The following is a 22,526-nucleotide window of genomic DNA, read 5'->3' as shown; positions in this document are numbered from 1 at the left end:
TGTTCTTCTATGTGTCTTGACAATTTTATTCTTTACTATTGTTTCAACTAATTTGCCCAATACCGACATTAAACTTACCAGTCTATAATTGCTGGAATCACCTCTAGAACCCTTTTTAAATATTGGCATTACATTAGCTATTTTCCAGTCACTGGGTGCAGAAGCTGATCTAAAGGACAGGTTACAAACCATAGTTAATAGTTCCGCAATTTCACATTTGAGTTCTTTCAGAATGGGTGAATGCCATCTGGTCCCAGTGACTTGTTACTGTGAAGTTTATCAATTAATTCCAAACTACCTCTAGTGACACTTAAATCTGTGACAATTCCTCAGATTTGTCACCTACAAAGGATGGCTCAGGTTTGGGAATCTCCCGCACATCCTCAGCTGTGAAGACTGAAGCATGTCCGCTCTCAATATTCTCTTTTCCAGACTGAAAATATTGGGTTTGTTTAATCTTCCCTTATAGGTCTTGTTTTCTAGACCTTTCTCTGGACTTTCTCCATCATTTGAGGTGATGTGAAACTTCAGCCAAAGCTGATAATATGATACGATGATGTTTGAATACATCACATTCTGGTACTGTGTGATTGTTGCCAGTTTTGACCTAGCTGCTTGACATTGGGACATGTTATTTCATGCTGTGAAGGCATGTTGACCCGAAGTGGTAATGTTTATGCGTGATCCTGTTGTACCATGGCGTGACGCTGGTTGGGTGGAGTGAGTTGACATTTTAAGACAATGTCATTATGCTGTGACCTTTCAGCATGCCTCAGACTGATGTGACGTGGTGTTTTTTCCATGCTGTGCTGAGCTGCAATATGTGGCATTCGTACCCTGTGTTCTGAGGTGACAGGGTGTCACCTGTTGGGAACGTTGTGATGTCATGGTAACTTGATGAGGCCTGGCGCACCATGACACCATTCCTGGATGGCCCCTCACTGTGACGAGCGTGGAGACCCACCTGGGTTGTGGTGCTGGCATGACATCATGCCTGACATGATGATGTCATTCTGAAGCACCGTGATGTCATGGGGTTACCACACACAGCTTTCCCCTTGCAGCATGATGCTGGCATGAATATTTGGGGGGGGGCTTGTCGAGGGTGGCACTAGCACCCTTCACGTCCCAGCAGCCACACAGAGGCGGATAAAGGCTCCCTCTGCGCCTCCAAGCCCGGCTCCCGCAATGCATTTCGGGAAGAGAACTTTGCTTGCCGGCCCGTCAGCCACACGGCGCATGCTCGGGAAGGCCTCACAAACGGGGCGGCGGCGCATGCGCCGTGCGGCTGCCCGGCAGTGAGAGGCTGCGGGCCGCGGCGGGGCGAAGCGGGGGGATAGGCCGCGCTGGGAGCCGGGGGCTCGCGTAGATGTGCTCGCCGGCGGAGACGCTTCCCGGGCCGGCCCCGGAGGGGGACCTGCCCCCGGAGTGGGAGTCGGACGAGGAGCGTATGGCCTTCCTGTTCTCGGCCTTCAAGCAGAGCCGGGAGGTGAACAGCACCGAGTGGGACAGCAAGATGGGCTTCTGGGCCGAGCTGGTGCTGGGCCGGGGCCGCCGCCGGGGGGCGGTGCGGACCTGCCTGCGGGAGCTGCAGCAGGCCTTCCAGCGCCGCGGCAGCGTCCCGCTGGGGCTGGGCACCGTGCTCCGCGAACTGCTCAGGTACCCGGCCGGGGCGGGCCCGGAGGCAGAGCCATGGGCTGGGCACAGGCGGGGTGGGGGGCGCTAAGGGGGCAACACACTGGGGGCTGCTGGGCACGTGGGGCATTAAGGCAGGGCAATATTCTGGAGGTGACTGGGGATCAGCAGGTGCAGGTATAGGGGTGGGGTACTGGGAGCAACATGCTGGGGGTCACTGGCGGTGACTGAGGTCACTAGGTGCAGGTATATGGGTGGGGTACTGGGAGCAATATGCTGAGGGTCACTGGAGGTGCAGCGTGTGGGGTGCTTAGAGAGGACAGTATACTAAGGGGTTATTAGAGATGTAAGTCATAGGAGTACACAGGGCTTGTGGTAGTAGCAAGAGCAATATCCCGGTGGGTTTGGGGTTCAGGGAGATGGGACATGGAGCACTAGGGTGCATGATATTCTGGCGGTCCTTGGGTGCACGGAAATGCTGGGAGGGATGTGGGGCACTGAGAGGGCAATATGCCAGTGGTCACTAGGTATGCCAGGCACAGGAATGTTGAGCAGCATGGGACATTACCGTGGGAAATGTGGTAGGAGTTGTGGAGTACTGTACATAAGGGGGACTGATGGGCATGGATCAGAGGGGGCACTGAACTGAAAGGGTGATAGCGATATGCTAGGGTTCAGTTCGAAACTTGGGTGCTGGACACACATGGGTAGCAGGGAAGGTGCATGAGGCAAAAGTTGTTAGTGGGCATAGGGAGCAATATGCTTAGGGACATTCAGAAGGCTGCTTTGCATGAAAGTGCATGGGGCCGTTTTGTAGTGGGTGCTGGGAGGCCAGTTTGCCGGAAGACTCTGGAGAGGAGGATTAGGTATGGTGCTGTAGAAGCTGCTTGGGCACTAGAGGCAATGTTTTGTCTTTTCATAGGCTCTATCCAGTGTAGGGGGCAACAGCACTGAGATTGTTCCCCCTTGAAAATACGTAAGGAACAACCCACATATTTTATGCCAGTCTGAAAATCTTTTACCTACTGGTATTATAAATATAACACACAATGGTCGTGTCTGGAAGAAATCAGAGGAGAAAATGATTTGTGTTTCCAGGTTATGTACTTTATGCATAAAGTTCTGTCAAATGCACAATCACTATAAGAGCTTCACTGCAGCCAGTTACCTTTTTTTGGATGTGTGTGTTTTATTTTCACTTTGTAAAATGAGAGAACAACATAGGAAAATATTTGTAAAATCAGCAAAGTTGCAAGAGGATGTGTAGGCAGAGGAAGTTCCTTGAACTATTTTCTATGAATTTGCAGTGTGGAAAATCCCCACACAAATAGGAAAGGAAACTGACAATAGGAAAGCTTTTATAGTAAACCATTGTGTATAAATTCTGTCAAAAGCCCAAAACAAATAAACTGGAAATACAGTAGTTGTTTTTGAGCATTTTTATATTGCACATAACATTTTATTTAAAATTGAGATTTCAAATTGATGTCCAAATAAATGCTCAGTTAGACAATCTTGTGAAATCTACTGGAATTGTGGACCGACTTATATGTTCTGTGCTGGGGAGATGTTACTGCTAAAGATGATTCTCCACAGAGATCTCTACATGCACTGATGATTACATCTGCACAGTGGGGACTGGGCAGCCACATCCATTTCTAATTCTTGTATGTCTTACTCTCTTCAGACGTGGCAAACTGCAGAGGGAGTCAGACTTCATAGCCAGTGTAGACTGCAGCTGGATCTCATGGGGTGTGGGAATCTTCATTCTGAAGCCCCTGAAATGGACCCTGTCAAGTGTGCTGGGTGACAGTAAAGTGCCTGAGGAGGAGGAAGTGCTTATTTTTGTGGAGCTACTTCAGGTGAGCATTGCACTGTTTGGAGCTTGCCCTGGTTACTCATGTTATGAAGATCGAGAATGTGTGTGTGCGGGGAGGGTGTTGAGATGGGTTTTCCTTGAATCACATAATAAAGATTTCCCCACATTAACAGGAAAGAGTCAGAGTTGAATAAGAGACCTTCATCTCTACTCATGTACATTCAAAAACCCAAGAGAAAGGAGGGGGGTTGAATGGCTCATACATGGGACATAGAGCCCTTATCTGAACATATATGTTCAGATATTAATGTAATGGCTGTTAAATGGCTTCTGTAAAATGAGTTGATGGGTTTTCAGTTCATTTTCTAGTGAATGTCTCTGAATCATAACACATGAGCAGAGGTGGCAGTCTCTGCTGTGAGGCCACTCTTCTCTTACATTTAAAAAGGGCCTCCTCCAAGTTAAGTTTGAGGTAAATATATTTTTTTCAGTACAGTATGTGTGGAAGCCTGCAGATTACTGTCTGAGCACCATTTGTTCTATAGATACATACATAAGTGTCAGTGACTGTCCATCCAGTATCTCTTGTCTTCATTGAATTCACATGCAGCTTTAAAATTAAATTGAAGCAGTGTTTATACACTTTTCTGTACGTGCGTCTCCAAACCTGTGAAAGGCACTTGTTTATGGCAACTTTTGAAGTTTAAAAATAGAGCCAGATTCTAAACTGGTATAAATCAGTCTTGCCCCATTTGGCTTAAGTGGCATTGCATCTGATTCCTTTAGTTGGCCCTATGTCCTTGAGTTAGCTGAACTAAAAAATAAGAGTTTGAAGTGAAAAATCAACTAAAAAAGAAGATCACATCTTTCTGAACTTTTGTTACCTATTTTCATTACAAGCAGCAGCTTAAATGATTATAACTCACTGGGATTATAGAGAACTCTTTTCTCTGTTCAACTTGTTTGCATTGTGCACTTGACAGCACTCGGTGTACAGTTGCACTGTTTCATGGATGTCAATGTCCCATATTAGAATGGGGCTTTTATACAGCATCAGGAAATAAACCCTTAAAAAAAAAAAAGTGACTGTAAAGCCTCAAACATTCACTGTGGGATTCAGAGGCAGATGGAATTCATGACACTGCATTCAACTTTATTTATTTAATTATTTTAAGTTGTCTAGATTCCAGGTTTAAGTGTATCTTTCATTTTTGAAAAGAGACATGTATTTTGTGTTACATGTGAAAAAATGGCTTAACTGATCAAGTTGAAATTTTAAAAAAAGTTTGAATTGGGACAAAGTCGGAAAAGAAAACCTTTTGAGAAGCATAGAAAGGGCTATGGAATGGCTTACTCACCATGCAGTGTCTGTTGCTTATTTTGATATATGCTTTGGCAGAGGAAACAGGAAGCTTGCAGCTCCAGTGCCTCAGGAACTGAGGGAACAAGTGATTCTCCTGTATTCCATTAACAGCAATGCTGTTTTTAAAGAACTGTAAACTTTCCCTTTTTTTAAATTTTACAAACAATTCTTTTAATTGAACCTTCATAGTCCACTTTTAGAAACTTTTCTGTGTAATGTGTGCAATAAATAAAATATACTCCCAGTTCTCCTGAGTTCCTAAAATACAAAAGTCACCTTTCCCCAAAGTTTTAGACTAGAGCTATGATATCAGGTAACTTATAAGCCTGAAGAGAATACAGAGAGAATTTGATTGGCAGAGGAGACGACATAGGAGTGTAAACACATTCATTTGGCATGGATATGAAAGCTGATAAGGACATGGTGCTTTTTAAAAATGAAACATAAATCCTTACCATTCCTGTGAGGTTGGGTATGTGTTATCCTCATTTTACAGATGGGGGAGAGGTGAAGTGACTTGCCTCACTTGGGATTGCTATTCCACAGCTTCTGTCTCCCATTCCTGTGCTCATATCTCTACACCGTGCTGTTCAGCCTATGTTATGAGTTACGACATGTGAAGTATACATTATGTGTAGATTTGCTGGTAAAATATTCTTGATTATACATGACTTGTGTGGGCCATGATACAATACTGTTGTGATTCTTCACCTGTGTATGAAATCTGCATTGGCATAGAGATGTCAGATTGGCACCCATTGCAGTAATAAGAAAGGGATCCCAATGCACACTAACAGTTTTGTTTCTTTCCTTCAGGAAAAGGCAGAGGAAGTGTATCGCCTCTATCAGAATTCTGCACTCTCTTCCCACCCTGTTGTTGTCCTCTCAGAATTGCGCTCACTCTGTGCCAGCATATGTCCGGATGAGAGGACATTCTATCTACTGCTGCTCCAGCTGCAGAAGGAAAAGAGAGTCACGGTCATGGAGCAGAATAGAGAGAAGGTACAGAATGGCAGATGAAATTTAATTTTGATAAATACAAAGTAATGCGCATTGGAAAGCATAGTCCCAACTATATGTATAAAATGATGGGGTCTAAATTAGCTGTTGCCACTCAAGAAAGAGATCTTGGAATCATTATGGATAGTTCTCTGAAAACATCCACTCAATGTGCAGCGGCAGTCAAAAAAGCAAACAGAATGCTGGGAATAATTAAGAAAGGGATAGATAATAGGATAGAAAATATCATGCTGCCTCTATATAAATCCATGGTAACATCTTGAATACTGTGTGCAGATGTGGTCGCCCCATCTCAAAAAGATATATTGGAATTGGAAAAGATTCAGAAAAGGGCAACAAAAATGATTAGGGGTATGGAATGGCTTCCATATGAGGACAGATTAATAAGACTGGGATTCTCAGCTTGGAAAAGAGATGGCTAAGAGGAGATATGATTGAGGTCTATAAAATCATGACTGGTATAGAGAAAGTAGATAAGGAAGTGTTGTTTACTGCTTCTCATAACACAAGAACTAGGGATCACCAAATGAAATTAATAGGCAGCATGTTTAAAACAAATAAAAGGAAGTATTTCTTCACACAATGCATAGTCAACCTGTGGAACTCCTTGCCAGAGTACGTTGTGAAGGCCAAGACCATAACAGGGTTCAAAAAAGAACTAGATAAGTTCATGGAGGATAGGTCCCTCAATGGCTATTAGCCAGGAGGGGCAGGAATGGTGTTCCTTGCCTCTGTTTGCCAGAAGATGGGAATGAGCGACAGAGGATGGATCACTTGGTGATTATCTGTTCTGTTCATTGCCTCTGTGGCACTTGGCACTGGCCTATCATAAACAGATAGCTAAGGGTTAATGTCTCTTTCACCTGAAAAAAAAAAAGTAACCTGAAGCACCTGACCAGAGGACCAATCAGGAAACCGGATTTTTTCAACTCTGGGTGGAGGAAAGTTTGTGTCTGAGTTCTTTGCCTGCCTGCCTGCCTCTCTCTCAGCTTTTGAGAAGTGATTTCTGTTTCCTGCTTTTTAATCTTCTGTTTCCAAGTTGTGAGTACAGAGATCATAAAAACAATAAGGGTTATTGTTTTTCTTTTGTATTTACATGTTTATAGTTGCTGGAGTGCTTTGATTTGTATTCTTTTTAAATAAGGCTGTTTATTCATATTTCTGTTAAGCAATTGACCCTATATTTGTCACCTTAATACAGAGAGACCATTTGTATGTACTTTTCTTTCTTTTTTATATAAAGCTTTCTTTTAAGACCTGTTGGAGTTTTTCTTTAGTGAGGAACTCCAGGGAATTGGGTCTGCAGCTCACCAGGGAATTGGTGGGAGGAAGAAGTCAGAGGGAGATCTGTGTGTGTTAGACTTACTAGCCTGCCTTTGCATTCCCTCTGGGTGAAGAGGGAAGTAATTCTGTTTTCCAGGACTGGAAACGGGGAGGGTGGAGTCCCTCTGCTTAGATTCACGGAGGTTGCTTCTGTGTAGCTCTCCAGGAGCACCTGGAGGGGGGAAGGGAAAAAGGATTATTTCCCTTTGTTGTGAGACTCAAGGGATTTGGGTCTTGGGGTCCCCAGGGAAGGTTTTTGGGGGGACCAAAGTGCCCCAAAACACTCTAATTTTTTGGGTGGTGGCAGCAGTACCAGGTCCAAGCTGGTAACTAAGCTTGGAGGTTTTCATGCTAACCCCCATATTTTGGACGCTACGGTCCAAATCTGGGACTAGGTTGTGACATGGTATGCAGTGGTGGGATAGACAGAATCCAGAAGCCAGTAGGAATATTATATTTTTCTTTTCTCTGCTAGGGGCTTTTTAGCAGAGAGGGCTTGGTTTTAAAAGGGAACCAGAGAGAATTTTTTTTTCTGCTCTCTCTGGCAGTTGTGGCTTGCATATTAAGCAAGCAACCATTAAGAGACTGTTACAGGTCTTTTGTCAGACAATAGCACTCCCATTAGGAGGCAGATACCAGCACTATATACATGCAAATAAAGTGGTTTTTCTGGTTTACTTAACATTGAAAAGATTAGCAAAAGGGAAAAAGGCACTGTTGCTAGGCAGACCCCAGGAGGCAACAGAGAACCTGCAGTTCAGACGACAAACACCGGAGGGCACCCCAACACAAGAAAACAAGATGTCACGAAAACCAGATGCAGTACAGCTCGAAGCAATGGAAAAACAGATAGAACTGCTCAGGACACAGATGGCCAGAGATGAGGCAACTCACAAACAAGAGATGGAAAGGCTACAAAAACAAGAAGAAGCCAACAATGCAGCCCACCAACGAGAGTTGGAAAAACAAGAAAAAGAAAGTGAAGAGAAGGAAAAACAGAGAAAACATGAACTGGACTTAGCGCAAGCTGGGCTGAATGCGCCAGCCAATCCTAACAACCCTTCGCCAGTACTTGTTCCACATCACAGGAAATTTCCCCCCTACAAGGCAGGTGATGACACCGAGGCCTTCTTGGAAAATTTTGAAAGAGCCTGTCTTGGGTACAGCATCCCTGAAGACCAGTACATGGTAGAATTGAGGCCACAGCTCAGTGGACCTTTAGCAGAGGTGGCAGCTGAAATGCCTAAGCAGCACATGAACGACTATAAACTTTTCCAAACCAAGGCCAGATACAGAATGGGGATAACCCCGGATCATGCCCGTCGGCGTTTCAGAACCCAAAAGTGGAAACCAGATGTGTCATTTCCCAAACACGCCTACTACGTTGGGAAAAATTATGAGGCCTGGATATCAGGACACAATGTTAAAACCTTGGAAGAACTGCACCTCCTCATACAAATGGAGCAGGTCTTGGATGGTGTTCCTGAGGACATAACACGGTACATATAAGATGGAAAACCCAAAAACCTCGCTGAGGCGGGGGAGATTGGAGCCAGATGGATGGAAGTGGCAGAAAGCAAGAAAGCTACGGTCAAGGGGAACGAATACCCAGGGGGCACACCGACCATAAACCCTACAACCGAGGACAGCCAAAGACCCCACATACAACACAAGTAAAGCCACAGACGCCCTATTCTCACCAGTCTCCAGTAACTCACCTCGGCCCAGTGACCCATCAGATGGAAGATGCTTTAAGTGTAATGAACTGGGACATGTCAAGGCCAACTGTCCAAAGAACGCCATCGAGTGCAGTTCATTACACCACCATCACACCAAAGATCCCCAGGCCCAGATGCCTCTCAAATACCCTTGGAGCGGAGGGAAAATTTGAGAGTGGGCGGAAGGAAGGTTACTGCGTGGAGAGACACGGGGGCACAAGTGTCAGCTATCCACCAATCCTTCGTTGACCCCAAATTCATCAACCCAAAGGCCAAGGTTACAATTTACCCCTTCATGTCACAAGCTGTAGACTTGCCTACAGCTGAACTGCCTGTCCAGTACAAAGGCTGGTCAGGAATGTGAACTTTTGCAGTCTATGACAATTATCCTATCCCCATGCTACTGGGGGAAGACTTGGCCAACCAGGTGAAGCGGGCCAAGCAAGTGGGAATGGTTACACATAGCCAAACCAGGCAAGCTTCCAGACCCATTCCTGTTCCTGAGCCATCCACAGAGGCCCCGTCTGTGTTACCAGAGACCCAGACAGAGGTAGTGGACCCGGATTCCATGCCAACCATTGAAACAGCCACAGCACCTCCAGTCCCAGGCCCGGAACTGGAACAGCAACCAGCACCAGCAAGTGCAACCCCATCTTCAAACTCAACGCCAGAGGGCGCCAGCGAGCCAAAACTGGCAGAAGCAAAAGGCAGCCATATCCAAAAGGCTCAGCCAGAGCCTGAAATACCCTCAGGTGCACCAGCGGAGAGCGGTTCACCAGCAACGGAAACCACTCCATCACCTACATCGCTTCCAGAGGGACCAAGCCCAAGTCCACAGTACGAGGAAGAACTGGTGACCCCAGCCACAAAGGAACAATTCCAGACTAAGCAGGAAGCAAATGACAGCCTTCAGAAAGCGTGGGCGGCGGCACGGAGCACCCCACCGCCTCTCAGCTCTTCTAATCGATCCCGGTTTGTTATAGACCAAGGACTTTTATACAAGGAGATTCTTTCTGGTGGACACCGGGAAGAATGGCAGCCGCAAAAACAGTTGGTGGTTCCAACTAAGTACCGAGGGAAGCTCTTAAGCTTAGCCCATGATCATCCCAGTGGCCATGCTGGGGTGAACAGAACCAAGGACCGGTTGGGGAAGTCCTTCCACTGGGAGGGGATGGGCAAGGATGTTGCCAAGTATGTCCGGTCTTGGGGTTTTCCCACTCTTTGGCATACCTCACAAGACCAGGTCAAGGCCCCTCTCCAGCCACTCCCCATAATTGAGGTCCCATTTCAGCGAGTAGCTGTGGATATTCTGGGTCCTTTCCCAAAAAAGACACCCAGAGGAAAGCAGTACATACTGACTTTAGTGGACTTTGCTACCCGATGGCCGGAAGCAGTAGCTCTAGGCAACACCAGGGCTAACACTGTGTGCCTGGCCCTAACAGACATCTTTGCCAGGGTAGGTTGGCCCTCCGACATCCTTACAGATTCAGGATCTAATTTCCTGGCAGGGACCATGGAAAAACTGTGGGAAATTCATGGGGTGAATCACTTGGTTGCCACCCCGTACCACCATCAAACCAATGGCCTGGTGGAAAGGTTTAATGGGACTTTGGGGGCCATGATACGTAAATTCATCAGCGAACACTCCAATAATTGGGACCTAGTGTTGCAGCAGTTGCTGTTTGCCTACAGGGCTGTACCACATCCCAGTTTAGGGTTTTCACCGTTGGAACTTGTGTATGGTCACGAGATTAAGGGGCCATTACAGTTGGTGAAGCAGCAATGGGAGGGGTTTACGCCTTCTCCAGGAACTAACATTCTGGACTTTGTAAGTAACCTACAAAGCACCCTCCGACACTCTTTAGCCCTTGCTAGAGAAAACCTAAAAAATGCTCAGGAAGAGCAAAAGGCCTGGTATGACAAACATACCAGAGAACGTTCCTTCAAGGTAGGAGACCAGTTTATGGTCTTGAAGGCGCAACAGGCCCATAAGATGGAAGCATCATGGGAAGGGCCCTTCAAGGTCCAAGAGCGCCTGGGAAATGTAAACTACCTCATAGCATTTCCCAATTCCTCACTAAAGCCCAGAGTGTACCATGTTAATTCTCTCAAGCCTTTCTGTTCCAGAGACTTACAGGTTTGTCAGTTTACAGTCCAGGGAGATGATGCTGAATGGGCTGACAGTGTCTACTACAACGAAAAAAAAGACGGTGGCGTGGAAGAGGTGAACCTCTCAACCACCCTGGAACGTCTGCAGCGGCGACAAATCAAGGAGCTGTGCACTAGCTTCGCCCCATTGTTCTCAGTCATCCCAGGACGGACTGAACGGGCATATCACTCCATTGACACAGGTAATGCTCACCCCATTAGAACCCCACCCTACTGGGTGTCTCCTCATGCCCAAGCTGCTATAGAACGGGAGATCCAGAACATGCTACAGATGGGTATAATCCTCTCATCTACCAGTGCATGGGCATCTCCAGTGGTTCTGGTACCCAAACCAGATGGGGAAATACGCTTTTGCGTGGACTACCGTAAGCTAAATGCGGTAACTCGTCCGGACAACTATCCAATGCCACGCACCGATGAACTATTGGAGAAGTTGGGACGTGCTCAATTCATCTCTACAATAGACTTAACCAAGGGGTACTGGCAAGTACCGCTAGATGAACCTGCCAAGGAAAGGTCAGCATTCGTCACCCATGCGGGGGTGTATGAATTCAATGTCCTTCCTTTCGGCCTTCGAAATGCACCCGTCACCTTCCAGAGCCTGGTAAATGGTCTACTAGCAGGACTGGGAAAATTTGCAGTTGCCTACCTCGATGATGTGGCCATTTTTTCAGACTCCTGGCCCGAACCCCTACTACAGCTGAAAAAGGTCTTTGACCGCATCGGGCAGGCCGGACTAACTGTTAAGGCCAAAAAGTGTCAAATAGGCCAAAACAGAGTGACTTACCTGGGGCACCAGGTGGGTCGAGGAACCATAAACCCCCTACAGGCCAAGGTGGATGCTATCCAAAAGTGGCCTGTCCCAAGGTCAAAGAAACGGGTCCAATCCTTCTTAGGCTTGGTCGGATACTACAGGCGATTTGTACCACACTACAGCCAAATCGCTGCCCCACTGACCAACCTGACCAAAAAGACCCAGCCAAATGCAGTTAAGTGGACTGATAAGTGTCAAAAGGCCTTTACCCAGCTTAAGGCGACGCTCATGTCTGACCCTGTACTCAGGGCCCCGGACTTTGACAAGCCATTCCTAGTAAACATGGATGCATCTGAGCGTGGTATAGGAGCAGTTCTCATGCAGGAAGCAACAAATCACAACTTCCATCCTGTCGTGTTTCTCAGCAAGAAACTGTCTGAGAGGGAAACTCACTGGTCAGTCAGTGAAAAGGAATGCTACGCCATTGTGTACGCCCTCGAAAAGCTACGCCCATATGTTTGGGGACGGCGGTTCCAGCTACAAACTGACCATGCTGCACTAAAGTGGCTTCATACTGCCAAGGGGAACAACAAAAAACTTCTTCTTTGAAGTTTAGCTCTCCAAGATTTTAATTTTGAAATTCAGCACATCTCAGGAGCTTCTAACAAAGTAGCTGATGCACTCTCCCATGAGAGTTTCCCAGAATTCAGTAGTTTAAAAGTGTTCTTAAAATGTAGACGTCTGTTAGTTATATACTTAGTGGTATATGTAAAGATGCATGTGTTGTATTAATCTGTTTATTTTAAAGTTCTAGAAGGAAATCGCCGCCAGTGAGCTTCCCCACTGTCTGCAATTTGGGGGGCGTATCATAAACAGATAGCTAAGGGTTAATGTCTCTTTCACCTGAAAAAAAAAAAGTAACCTGAAGCACCTGACCAGAGGACCAATCAGGAAACCGGATTTTTTCAACTCTGGGTAGAGGAAAGTTTGTGTCTGAGTTCTTTGTCTGCCTGCCTGCCTCTCTCTCAGCTTTGAGAAGTGATTTCTGTTTCCTGCTTTTTAATCTTCTGTTTCCAAGTTGTGAGTACAGAGATCATAAAAACAATAAGGGTTATTGTTTTTTTGTATTTACATGTTTATAGTTGCTGGAGTGCTTTGATTTGTATTCTTTTTAAATAAGGCTGTTTATTCATATTTCTGTTAAGCAATTGACCCTGTATTTGTCACCTTAATACAGAGATACCATTTGTATGTATTTTTCTTTCTTTTTTATATAAAGCTTTCTTTTAAGACCTGTTGGAGTTTTTCTTTAGTGAGGAACTCCAGGGAATTGGGTCTGCAGCTCACCAGGGAATTGGTGGGAGGAAGAAGTCAGAGGGAGATCTGTGTGTGTTAAATTTACTAGCCTGCCTTTGCATTCCCTCTGGGTGAAGAGGGAAGTAATTCTGTTTTCCAGGACTGGAAACGGGGAGGGTGGAGTCCCTCTGCTTAGATTCACGGAGGTTGCTTCTGTGTAGCTCTCCAGGAGCACCTGGAGGGGGGAAGGGAAAAAGGATTATTTCCCTTTGTTGTGAGACTCAAGGGATTTGGGTCTTGGGGTCCCCAGGGAAGGTTTTTGGGGGGACCAAAGTGCCCCAAAACACTCTAATTTTTTGGGTGGTGGCAGCAGTACCAGGTCCAAGCTGGTAACTAAGCTTGGAGGTTTTCATGCTAACCCCCATATTTTGGACGCTAAGGTCCAAATCTGGGACTAGGTTGTGACATGGCCACTGTTGGAAGACAGGATACTGGGCTAGATGGACCCTTGGTCTGACCCAGTAGGGCCATTCTTATGTAGAGTGTGTGTTGTCCCATTCCTGTCTTGCATTCTGTTTTGCTGACAGGGCACCTTTTATGGCTAAATGCCGGTGTCTTCCATTAGCCGTTCACCTTGTATGTGTACAGGAAGAAATGGCTTTTCCCCATTATCATAAGCCGGTGGTGCAGGGCTGAGGGTCTAGAGTGTTCACTAAGTGAGGGATCTAAATTCTACTCCCCAAACAGTCTTGTAAATATCTAACGCTGTTCATTCCAAGGAATTCTACGCTTTACAAGCTGATGGGCAAGCTATAGACACAGGTTATTTGGTGTTCTTCCAGCAACACTACACAGTGGTCTAGGACAGGAAGAAGAAGAGAACACTGTAACCAATTGAAGATGAATAGGGATTTCGGAGTGGTTGAATGTAATCTTTCCAGCTGGAATTTGGACACAACACAGAGGTTAATACTACAGTTCTTGGGCGGTGGGTTGTACCATAGGCTTTCTGATGACTGTAAGTGGTTCTGATGTTGGTTTCACATCTAATCTGAAAGATGACACCTTCAGCTGTGCAGTGCCCACTAGTATCATGCAGGGGAACTGTTTAGATAGCAGTAATACTTGGGCACTTCACATCTTCAAAGTGCGGCACAAATGCTAAGTAATTGGTGCTGAGTCGAAAAGAAGACTGCCCCCATGAAGATACACAACACCACTGCAGTTTCTGGGCATTCTTTTGAGGCATCATGGCTGCATACTAACATGGCTCAAATCTGATATTTTACTGGATTATAGGACAAGCTGGCATTGCCCTTTCTTTAGATTCTAATTTACCAGTGTCCCTTTTAGTATTACAGGCCCAAAGCTGAACAAGGAACTGTGACGGCAGAGTTTACACAGCCTTTTATTTTTTTTAAGGAAGAAGTCTTGCTTTCTTGGTATAGATGTTGCTCTAGAGATTCCGGCTTGTGAGAACACAAATCCTACAAGAACACAAATCCTACAGTCTGGCAATTCAGTAATGTGCTGCTCCTCCTTTAGATAGTGAAGTTTGCCCGAGGTCTGCATGCCAAAGTATCCCCAGTGAATGATGTGGACATCGGGGTCTATCAGCTGATGCAGAGTGAGCAGCTGCTATCACAGAAGGTGGAGTCCCTTTCCCAGGAAGCAGAGAGGTAGTGTGTGTGAGTGTGAGTGTGAGAGAGAGAGAGAGAGAGAAACACTTTGCTCGTGACCTGGCTTTAGTGCATGTATAATGTGTTGCTGAGGGAATTGTTTTGTGACTGTGAAAAGACAAGAAATGCCTCTTATTCGGCTGTCAGGTGCATGGGGAGCGAAGTATGGCAACCCAGGGTTCCCCACCCATTTTACCCTGTGTCTCCACATCAGCCACTTGCCATATGTTGTCCTTGGATGCACCCCAGAATACTTTATCATTTGCTAGTAGGCATCCTGGAAAGTGGTGGAGTGATTTATGGTGTGCACTGGATCTGAGTGAGCCAGTTGCAAGTGGCTGAACAGTGGTAGAGGGGAGGATGGGCTGGAGAATATCACAGTTGTTTCATGACCCCCTCCTGCTTATAGGCTTGAGCTTCTCCTTGCCCTTTGTCCTTGCAGGTGTAAAGAAGATGCCCGGGGCGCTTGTAGAGCTGGCAAAAAGCAGTTGGTAAGTATACTCTGACCCTGCCTGCTCTGCTTTAGAAGCTGTGGTCTTGGAACTGTGGTACGAGATGGGCAACTTGTGAGTTTCAGTGTTGCATGCCAAGACCATTCTGAAACCTGCAAAACCTACTACTCTGGCAGAGGGGCTTGATTCACATGGTGCCACCTCATGCAAACATTCTTATTTGGAGTAGGATGGTGAGGAGAATTTAAGGGCATCTCAGTCCTAAAGTCAGCCCATGGCATGTGCTTTGCTGCACTGGAATAGTTCTTTTAAGAAGGGACTTTTTGGATGCTGCCTGGTTTCTGATTCAAGTTTGTGTGCATGTTCCCAGGCACTGAGATATTTGAAGTCCAAGCGAAGGACAGAGCGGCGGATTGAAGAGCTCCTTTCCAAGCTGGATGCAGTTCAAGGCATCTTGGATCGGATATATGCTTCTCAGACAGATCAGATGGTAGTGTGCTTCTTCCACCTCTCGTGTCATATGTTTACTTTCCTGCTCAAGTTTGCTTTGCTTTACCTACCTCTTCAAGCTCTGTGTTTGAAGAGCTCCTGCATATGAGTAAGACCTCATCCTCTCTACTCCAAGAGATACTGAGAATGGCCTAGGAGTCTTACTGTGATTGTGGCAAGGAAATTGGCCTCTGGCTGCATCCTCTCTTTGCCTCTTCATGCTGCTGCCCTACTGAAAACTCTCTAAGATAGCAGAAGGCAGACCCTAGGGCTTTTCTGAAGAAGCAACAGCTTATAGTGTTTCCTTAATCTAAGGAACACATCCCTAATAGAAGTAACATTGCTTTCTTTTCTGCTTATTAAGGTGTTCAATGCCTACCAGGCTGGAGTAGGAGCTCTGAAACTGTCCATGAAAGATGTCACTGTGGAGAAGACAGAGAACCTGGTGGATCAGATTCAGGAGGTATTGTGAGATGATGATGGCATATAAGAACAGAAAGGGAAACTGTAGGTGAATGTACTAGGCACATTTCCCAGGAGTTAGACTTGAGGCTTCTGACGCTATTTTGCCCTTATGCTCTGCATGTCTCTTGGGCTGAATGGTCCATACAACTTTCCTTAAATCAACTTCCATATTACTCCTTTGTCCTTAAAATATCTGCAACGTTAGTACTTTAAGTGTTGGTAGACGATCTCTAATGTTCTTTTACAGTGCTCATCTGTGTAGTGTCTAACTGTGGTCAAAACTACTTGAAGGGCTTTATTGCACAGCCATGTACTGTTAATTCTCTTCCAGCTTTGTGACACCCAGGATGAAGTCGTTCAGGCTCTGGCAGGAATGTCGATCAATGGCTTGGGTGAGTTCATCCATTTTGTGGGCTTTCTCTCCTCCTCCCCTCCCTTCAGGTGCTTGCCAGTGGCTGTTCTCCGAGAACAGGCAGTTGTTCTCAGCCCTTCAGAGTCATCTGCTCTACTGGTGCCTTGTAGAGGGAGTAAAGGTTTACAGGTAGTCTCCTAGTGTCTGATCACTTATTGCAAGTGACTCAACAGGTAGAATCATAGGACTGGAAGGGACCTCGAGAGGTCATTTAGTCTAGTCCCCTGTACCCATGGCAGGACTTAGTATTAGGTAGATGGAGAACTGGGGGTAGGAGCCAGCTCACAATTGGACTCCTCCAAACATACAAGCTCATAGAACTGCTTGCAGCTCTCCAAGGTTGGGGCTGTAAACTACTGAGTAGTTTAGTCTGTTTTTTGGATGGACACTATTAGCTTTTGTAATATCTTCCTTTCTTCCTGGTTTATCTTCTACAGCACCTATGTTGCTATCTGTCTCTTCCAAAACACTTCCCCACCTCCAGACCTTCCTCCACACACAGGCTTCAGCAGTGATACCTTCTGACTGAGGTTAGGATGTATCAGCCCCTACTGCCTTTAGCAGACAGATCCTTCCCACCCCAGTCCTAGATGTTGAACTTTCTGCCTCTTCTGCCCTGAGGCATGAGGTCCCTGTCTGAGGAAGAAGCATGCGGCTCTGCTCATGGTTTTGGATAATAAGAGAGTTGCAATGGTTCTCTTTCTGACTTGAAGTAACTTTGGTGGAGGCTGAAACTGGGACATTAGTGCTTGTTCTGAACTTGACTTGTAAAGTCAGTGTTAAGTTTTTTCTTACCTGGGCAGGAATCTATGCAAACCACCGGTAAAAAACGAGTTGGCAGGAGCTGCTCAGGTTCTCAAGTGTAATGTTCCCTTTGAAAGGGGAATGACATCTTGTCTTAGTGTCCAGCCATGAGTGAGCAGCTCTTCCACTGATGTAGGATTGTCCTTGCAGCACTCTCCTGCTACAATGCCTTCCTTGGCCACTGGGATGTTTTGCTTATATGGTCTTCCAGCCCGTTTCTTGTGCTGTGAGGATATTGTTTAATTCCTCCAGATATTGATTTGTTTCTTCTCTAACCTAGCAGAGGTTGACAGTGAAGAACTTGAGAAGGAACTGGATAGTCTCCTCCAGGACTCCACTAAAGAGCCTTTGGACCTGCCTCCTGTTCCCCAGAAGCCTCTATTTCCCAGCATCTCTGATACTGAGCTTGAAGCAGAGTTGGAGAAGAAGGATGGAGGTATGTATCGGCAACAATCTTAGCTGGTGGCCTGCTATTGGGATCAACCACATATCAAGAGATGGTGGCTCTCTGTCCACTTGCCAGCGATCAAATGTCCTGCTCTACAAATGCACTGCTGTGCTGTAAATTAGCACCACCTGGCAGTCTTGGCATAGACTGGGCTAAGCATGATATGGGCCAGGAAAGCGTAGTTACCTCTAAACCTCTGTCAGTGGGGTTTCAAGGGTTATCCTATTAGAGAGGTGCTGCAGGGTGGAGGGGTAAGCATGTTTTATCCTTGCTCATGTCATCCCTATTCTGTGGCTAAATGTCTATAGTTTCCTTGGCTGTGAATCCAGCATTATATTATCACAGAGAGGGGACGCCCTTCTTTGAGCAGACCTACTCCCATTATATGGGAAACAGAGAGAGCTCCTATTTTAGTAGCTAGTGGAAACTGTTTTCCAGCTAGTTAACTCCTTCCGAAAGCAGAGCACTGTGAAGAACTGGATGGTGCCAGCTGTGTGAGTCGTTGTAAAAGTGTGTTTTGGTCTGTCTTATAAATGTTGGCAGGCCCGTAGCTAAAACATTTGATCTGCCAGGTCCCTGAATATGCTGCAGACCCTCTTAGTGTTCTTCTGGGCCTTTCATTGTGCTCCCTCTTCTTCTCATACGGCTGCTTAAATTGGCCACCAGTCTCAGCTTCACCTAGTAATGATGAGTGACTTAAGGTTAATTTAAAAAAAAAAAAGGAATTAACATACTGGATCAAATCAGTAGTCCCCGAAAAGTAGTAAATATCAGAAGCTTCAGAGGAAGGCATGAAATCTCTTGATGATTGAATGACCTGCCCCTAGAATTTTCTTCATATCTTTGAGCAGTTAGTAACTTTCTTATGTCCTGAAACGTGGGTTAGTATCCTTTACATCTGAGGGCAAACCCTAGGTAGTATGCTGTTTTAGTGTCAAGAAACCACTATGGACTTACACAGTATGGGGGCTTAGTAAGTGTTTGCCTGTGTCTGTCTTCGGGACTTAGGATATGGTTGGTCTTTCTTTAACCATTCTGCTGCTGAACACTCACTTTTCTTCTGTTGCTTCTTCATTTGTAGGTTTGGCACAAAAGACTGCTTCTACATATTCTGAACCCAAAAGAGCTCTGGGACTGGGTCTCTAACAGCGTCCTGCTGCTGTAATTTGAGAAGTTGTCTTAAGCTTGCTTAACTAGTGACCGTAACTTTAAAAAATAACTTTTGGAGTGTGGGCTAATGCCCCCCTCTTTACCGGATATCACTTCACTAAACAACAGGATCTACTGCCATGACAATCCACCCTTTCTGGAACTGATCCTAGCTGGTGTTGCTGTCGTCTCTTTAATGTCAATATCTACACTGTTCTCAGTTTGACTTGTTATCCCAAGTCGCCTACGATGTTCACTCTTGCCAATGAGCTCTGTCTTCCCTGCAGGATTACAATTCCTGAGCTCATCTACTTCATAACAATCCTCAGTTTTGCTATGGCCAGCGTTGAGGAGACCCTGAAACACAGTAGGATCACAGCTACTTGACCTCTGGCTGTTTGTGTGGTTGTGTAAAACGTTTGGCACGTAACATAGGTACTGTTCTTGACAGTCATCTGTCTGCAGCAAGCTTACACACATGTTGATAGTACTATCCATCTTCCCTTGTTTGTATTTGCACGATTGTGGTCAACGAGACCAATAACTGTTTTATTGTATGAGCCTTGTTGCCACTAGGGGGCAGCAATTGCCAGCACAAGATGAAATTTACTCCTCTGTCTGTAATACACTAAGGCCTTGAAAGGAGACCTGCAAAGGGTTTTTTAAATGAAAGTGTTGCTTTTTAGGCTGCGTGATGATAAAGGCCAGCAATGTTTATTAAGTTTCTGCTTGTTTTTTACTTGTAGAAATAACAGCTCAAGTTTAGTCTTTCCTGCCTTTGCTGGAGAACTTGTTGGGAGTCACAGGGATGGCTAGTGTGAGCTTTCTACACCATCACTGAATGGATGGGGATTTTATATCCTTTTCCAAAGTGTTCCTTGGACAGTGGCAGTAAAAGTAAAACAGAGTATTAAACAGTCTAACAATCCTCTCTTTTAGTTTACAGTCTTGAGATGTCATAATTTCACTAGGACACCAGTTGTCCTACAGAAGAACTGAATTTCTAATGTAAAAAGACAAGCAGAGGAAATAAGCTTTAGGAGCTGCCTTTGTCCATTAGGAAGAAGTGCAATTCCTCTTTGCAGGTCACTTTTACTATGCTTATCGTGTACTCAGAAGAGGTAAGCCTGATCTGTCTTGCTTCCAGTTGCATCTAGCATGGCTGGATTAGCTGCTTTAGGCGAGGCAGTACTTCCAACTGTGCTCTTGTGTATTGTGGCTCCTGATGGGAGCACCGTGCCCTAGACATGGAGTGGTGAGTACCAAGTGTGGGCTGACTCTAGGAAAGAAGGCTATAGAGTGGGCTAGCTGTGTATACATTTTTAACTGGTCTCCGCCTCGTGTCCCCACATTTGAGTCAGTGTCTGCTTATTGGGTATTAGTCCTGTGCTGCCTCCTGTACCAGTGGCTCTCCATTGCTCAAGCCAGGTGGAAGGCAGTTTGGATGAATAGTAATAAAGGGTCATGGAGTAATGAACAGAGGAAGGGACACTGGACCTAGCCCAACTCCAGGAGAGTGGGGAGAGAACTACCAGTGAAGCATCTACAGTCTGGTGCAGCTGAACACAGCAGCTCCTCTTCTCCTCCCCTGCACAAATGCCATTACTGAGTGGAGACCCCTCCTCCTGTGGAGGGTATGGTGCAAGAGGTTAGCAAATCACATGGGTCGCAAACACAGTCATACTAAATAATTTTAATCTCCATGTTTCTTTCCTTTGTAAAGAGAAAGAGGGGAAACAATTGCTGTTTTTTCTACCTGCTGTGTAATAAAAGGGGGAAAAAAAAAACGTCCATTGTGCTGCCAGTTTCTCTCTTGCATTATCTCTGACACTGATCACATTATTAATGCTGCTTCCGCGGTGCTTCCAACACCTATTATGGAAAGATTGCTCACTAAGCATAAATGGGGAGCTGACAGTGGTTTGACTTCAAAAACAGTGATGGATAATCCATGCACCCAGCTGTTGGATGTACCCACAACAGGACCTCTGCTAGTGCTCAGTTCTGTGTCTAAATTAAAACAGGCAGTTGCTTTCAGTGAGAAACAGAGCCTTGCTGGCTTATGGTTCAGGAGCCTTGGCGTGTTTGTGAGCATTGGCTTTAAAAGCCGTGTGATTGCTCTCTTTGCTCGTCAGGGCATGCCATCCTTTCTGCCTCTCATTCATTGCCAGAAAGCAGCACTATTGTTTCCCACGCTTTTCCTCCGGTCCACTTTATAAAATGACTAAAATGTTGGGACTTTCACCAAGGACACTATCCCACAATCTAATAGACCCCCCTGCCAAACATTTAGAGAATCAATGTAAACGTTCCTTTCTTCGACTTCCTTTGTTATGTCTAGTTATGTCCCCTTGGATCACAGTAAATGACCATGCTTGGTTATCAATCTCATTTGGATGCTTATACAGTCCTGGTCTGAGTCCCTGTTCAGTTATTACCTACTTTATTGAATTAATCTTCATAAGTCATTCTCTCCTACTCTTTGATAATCTATGACTCCCTTATTGATTTTAAATTAAGGTTAACATTCAGAATAGCAACCACTGATTCCTGTATTGTCAGTCCTAGAAAGTAACTAGACTCTTCCTTCTTCTCCAAATTCCCAACTTCTCTCCCCATTTTTTATTGATACCTAGAACTGAATGCTATATTCTACATTAGTAAGGCAAGGAATTATTGTGTCTCTGCTCCATGGTGTGATACTGGCCCTCTACTGCATAAATTTTGTGGAGGAACGGGGTTGTTTTGTTCCCACATTGCATTCTAAGTTAGTTGTACACTGCCTGAACCTATAGTGGTAGCTGAGACTTTGCTTATAGGCAGTAGTTCTAGATCCTTTCTGTAGGGACTGGAGTAGCAGAGTACCAAACTCCCAGACAGGATACTTCCCTTCTGTGAGAGGCAAGGCATGGCGAAGTTGCTGTATATATCCCCATTGCAAGCGTGTGTAAAACATGCCAGAGAGACTATTGTTCTGAAGGGCTGGAAGAGTCATTTAAGAGTTAAATCTGAGCAGCTGGTGCTTTACTTGAAGTGGCTTGTAATTTTCGTGCTTTGACTCTGAGTGGGAAAGTAATCAAGATGACTGAATGGAAAGAAAGCTTAAAGATGTGGCTGTGAAAAAGAAGGGGAAAAATAGTAGAGAGGTAATTTAGAGAGCGCCCTGTTGCTAGGAAGGGAATGATATTAAATACAAAAGTGCTAAAGAATAACTTGCGACCAAAATAGAATCGTTTCATACCAAAGTGCTTTGCAAAATATATACACAGTACTCACTTCACTGAAATGCAGCTACTTCTGAGATGGATCAGCAGCTGTTTAATGATGCAACCTTACATCAGTTTAGTGTAGGAAGGATATTGCATCCAACAGAAATTGTAGGAAGACTTTCAGATGGGCAGAATGTAATTACCTAAGCTCCAATTTGGTCATGACACCAGGGTTAACAATTTTCTCTTTCAAAAAGGATCAGAGGAATTTCAATGAACGTTAGTTCTGCAGAGATACAGAACCGTGGTTTTATGTCTTAGG

The 22,526-nt window shown here is 45.4% G+C and overlaps 1 protein-coding gene across 2 annotated transcripts; it reads left to right on the top strand.

Moving 5' to 3' along the window:
• The first annotated feature begins 1,312 nt into the window (after positions 1-1,312).
• CHMP7 (charged multivesicular body protein 7) lies at positions 1,313-20,786 on the top strand. Of its 2 annotated transcripts, none has more exons than XM_030552061.1 (10): positions 1,313-1,659; positions 3,323-3,497; positions 5,634-5,819; positions 14,643-14,776; positions 15,219-15,267; positions 15,599-15,718; positions 16,082-16,180; positions 16,514-16,574; positions 17,682-17,834; positions 18,928-20,786. In XM_030552061.1, the coding sequence occupies exons 1-10, from the start codon at positions 1,370-1,372 to the stop codon at positions 18,990-18,992; spliced, it is 1,332 nt and encodes a 443-aa protein (XP_030407921.1). In that variant the 5' UTR covers positions 1,313-1,369; the 3' UTR covers positions 18,993-20,786. The 2 variants fall into 2 exon arrangements, with proteins under 2 accessions (XP_030407921.1, XP_030407920.1); XM_030552060.1 differs by having other exon boundaries at positions 17,679-17,834.
• The last annotated feature ends 1,740 nt before the right edge of the window (positions 20,787-22,526 follow it).

Source organism: Gopherus evgoodei, chromosome 2 (genome assembly GCF_007399415.2).
Source record: "Gopherus evgoodei ecotype Sinaloan lineage chromosome 2, rGopEvg1_v1.p, whole genome shotgun sequence".
Taxonomy (NCBI): domain Eukaryota; kingdom Metazoa; phylum Chordata; order Testudines; family Testudinidae; genus Gopherus; species Gopherus evgoodei.
Note: the sequence above shows the minus strand (reverse complement) of the source record. Positions and strands in the feature narration are given on the sequence as shown.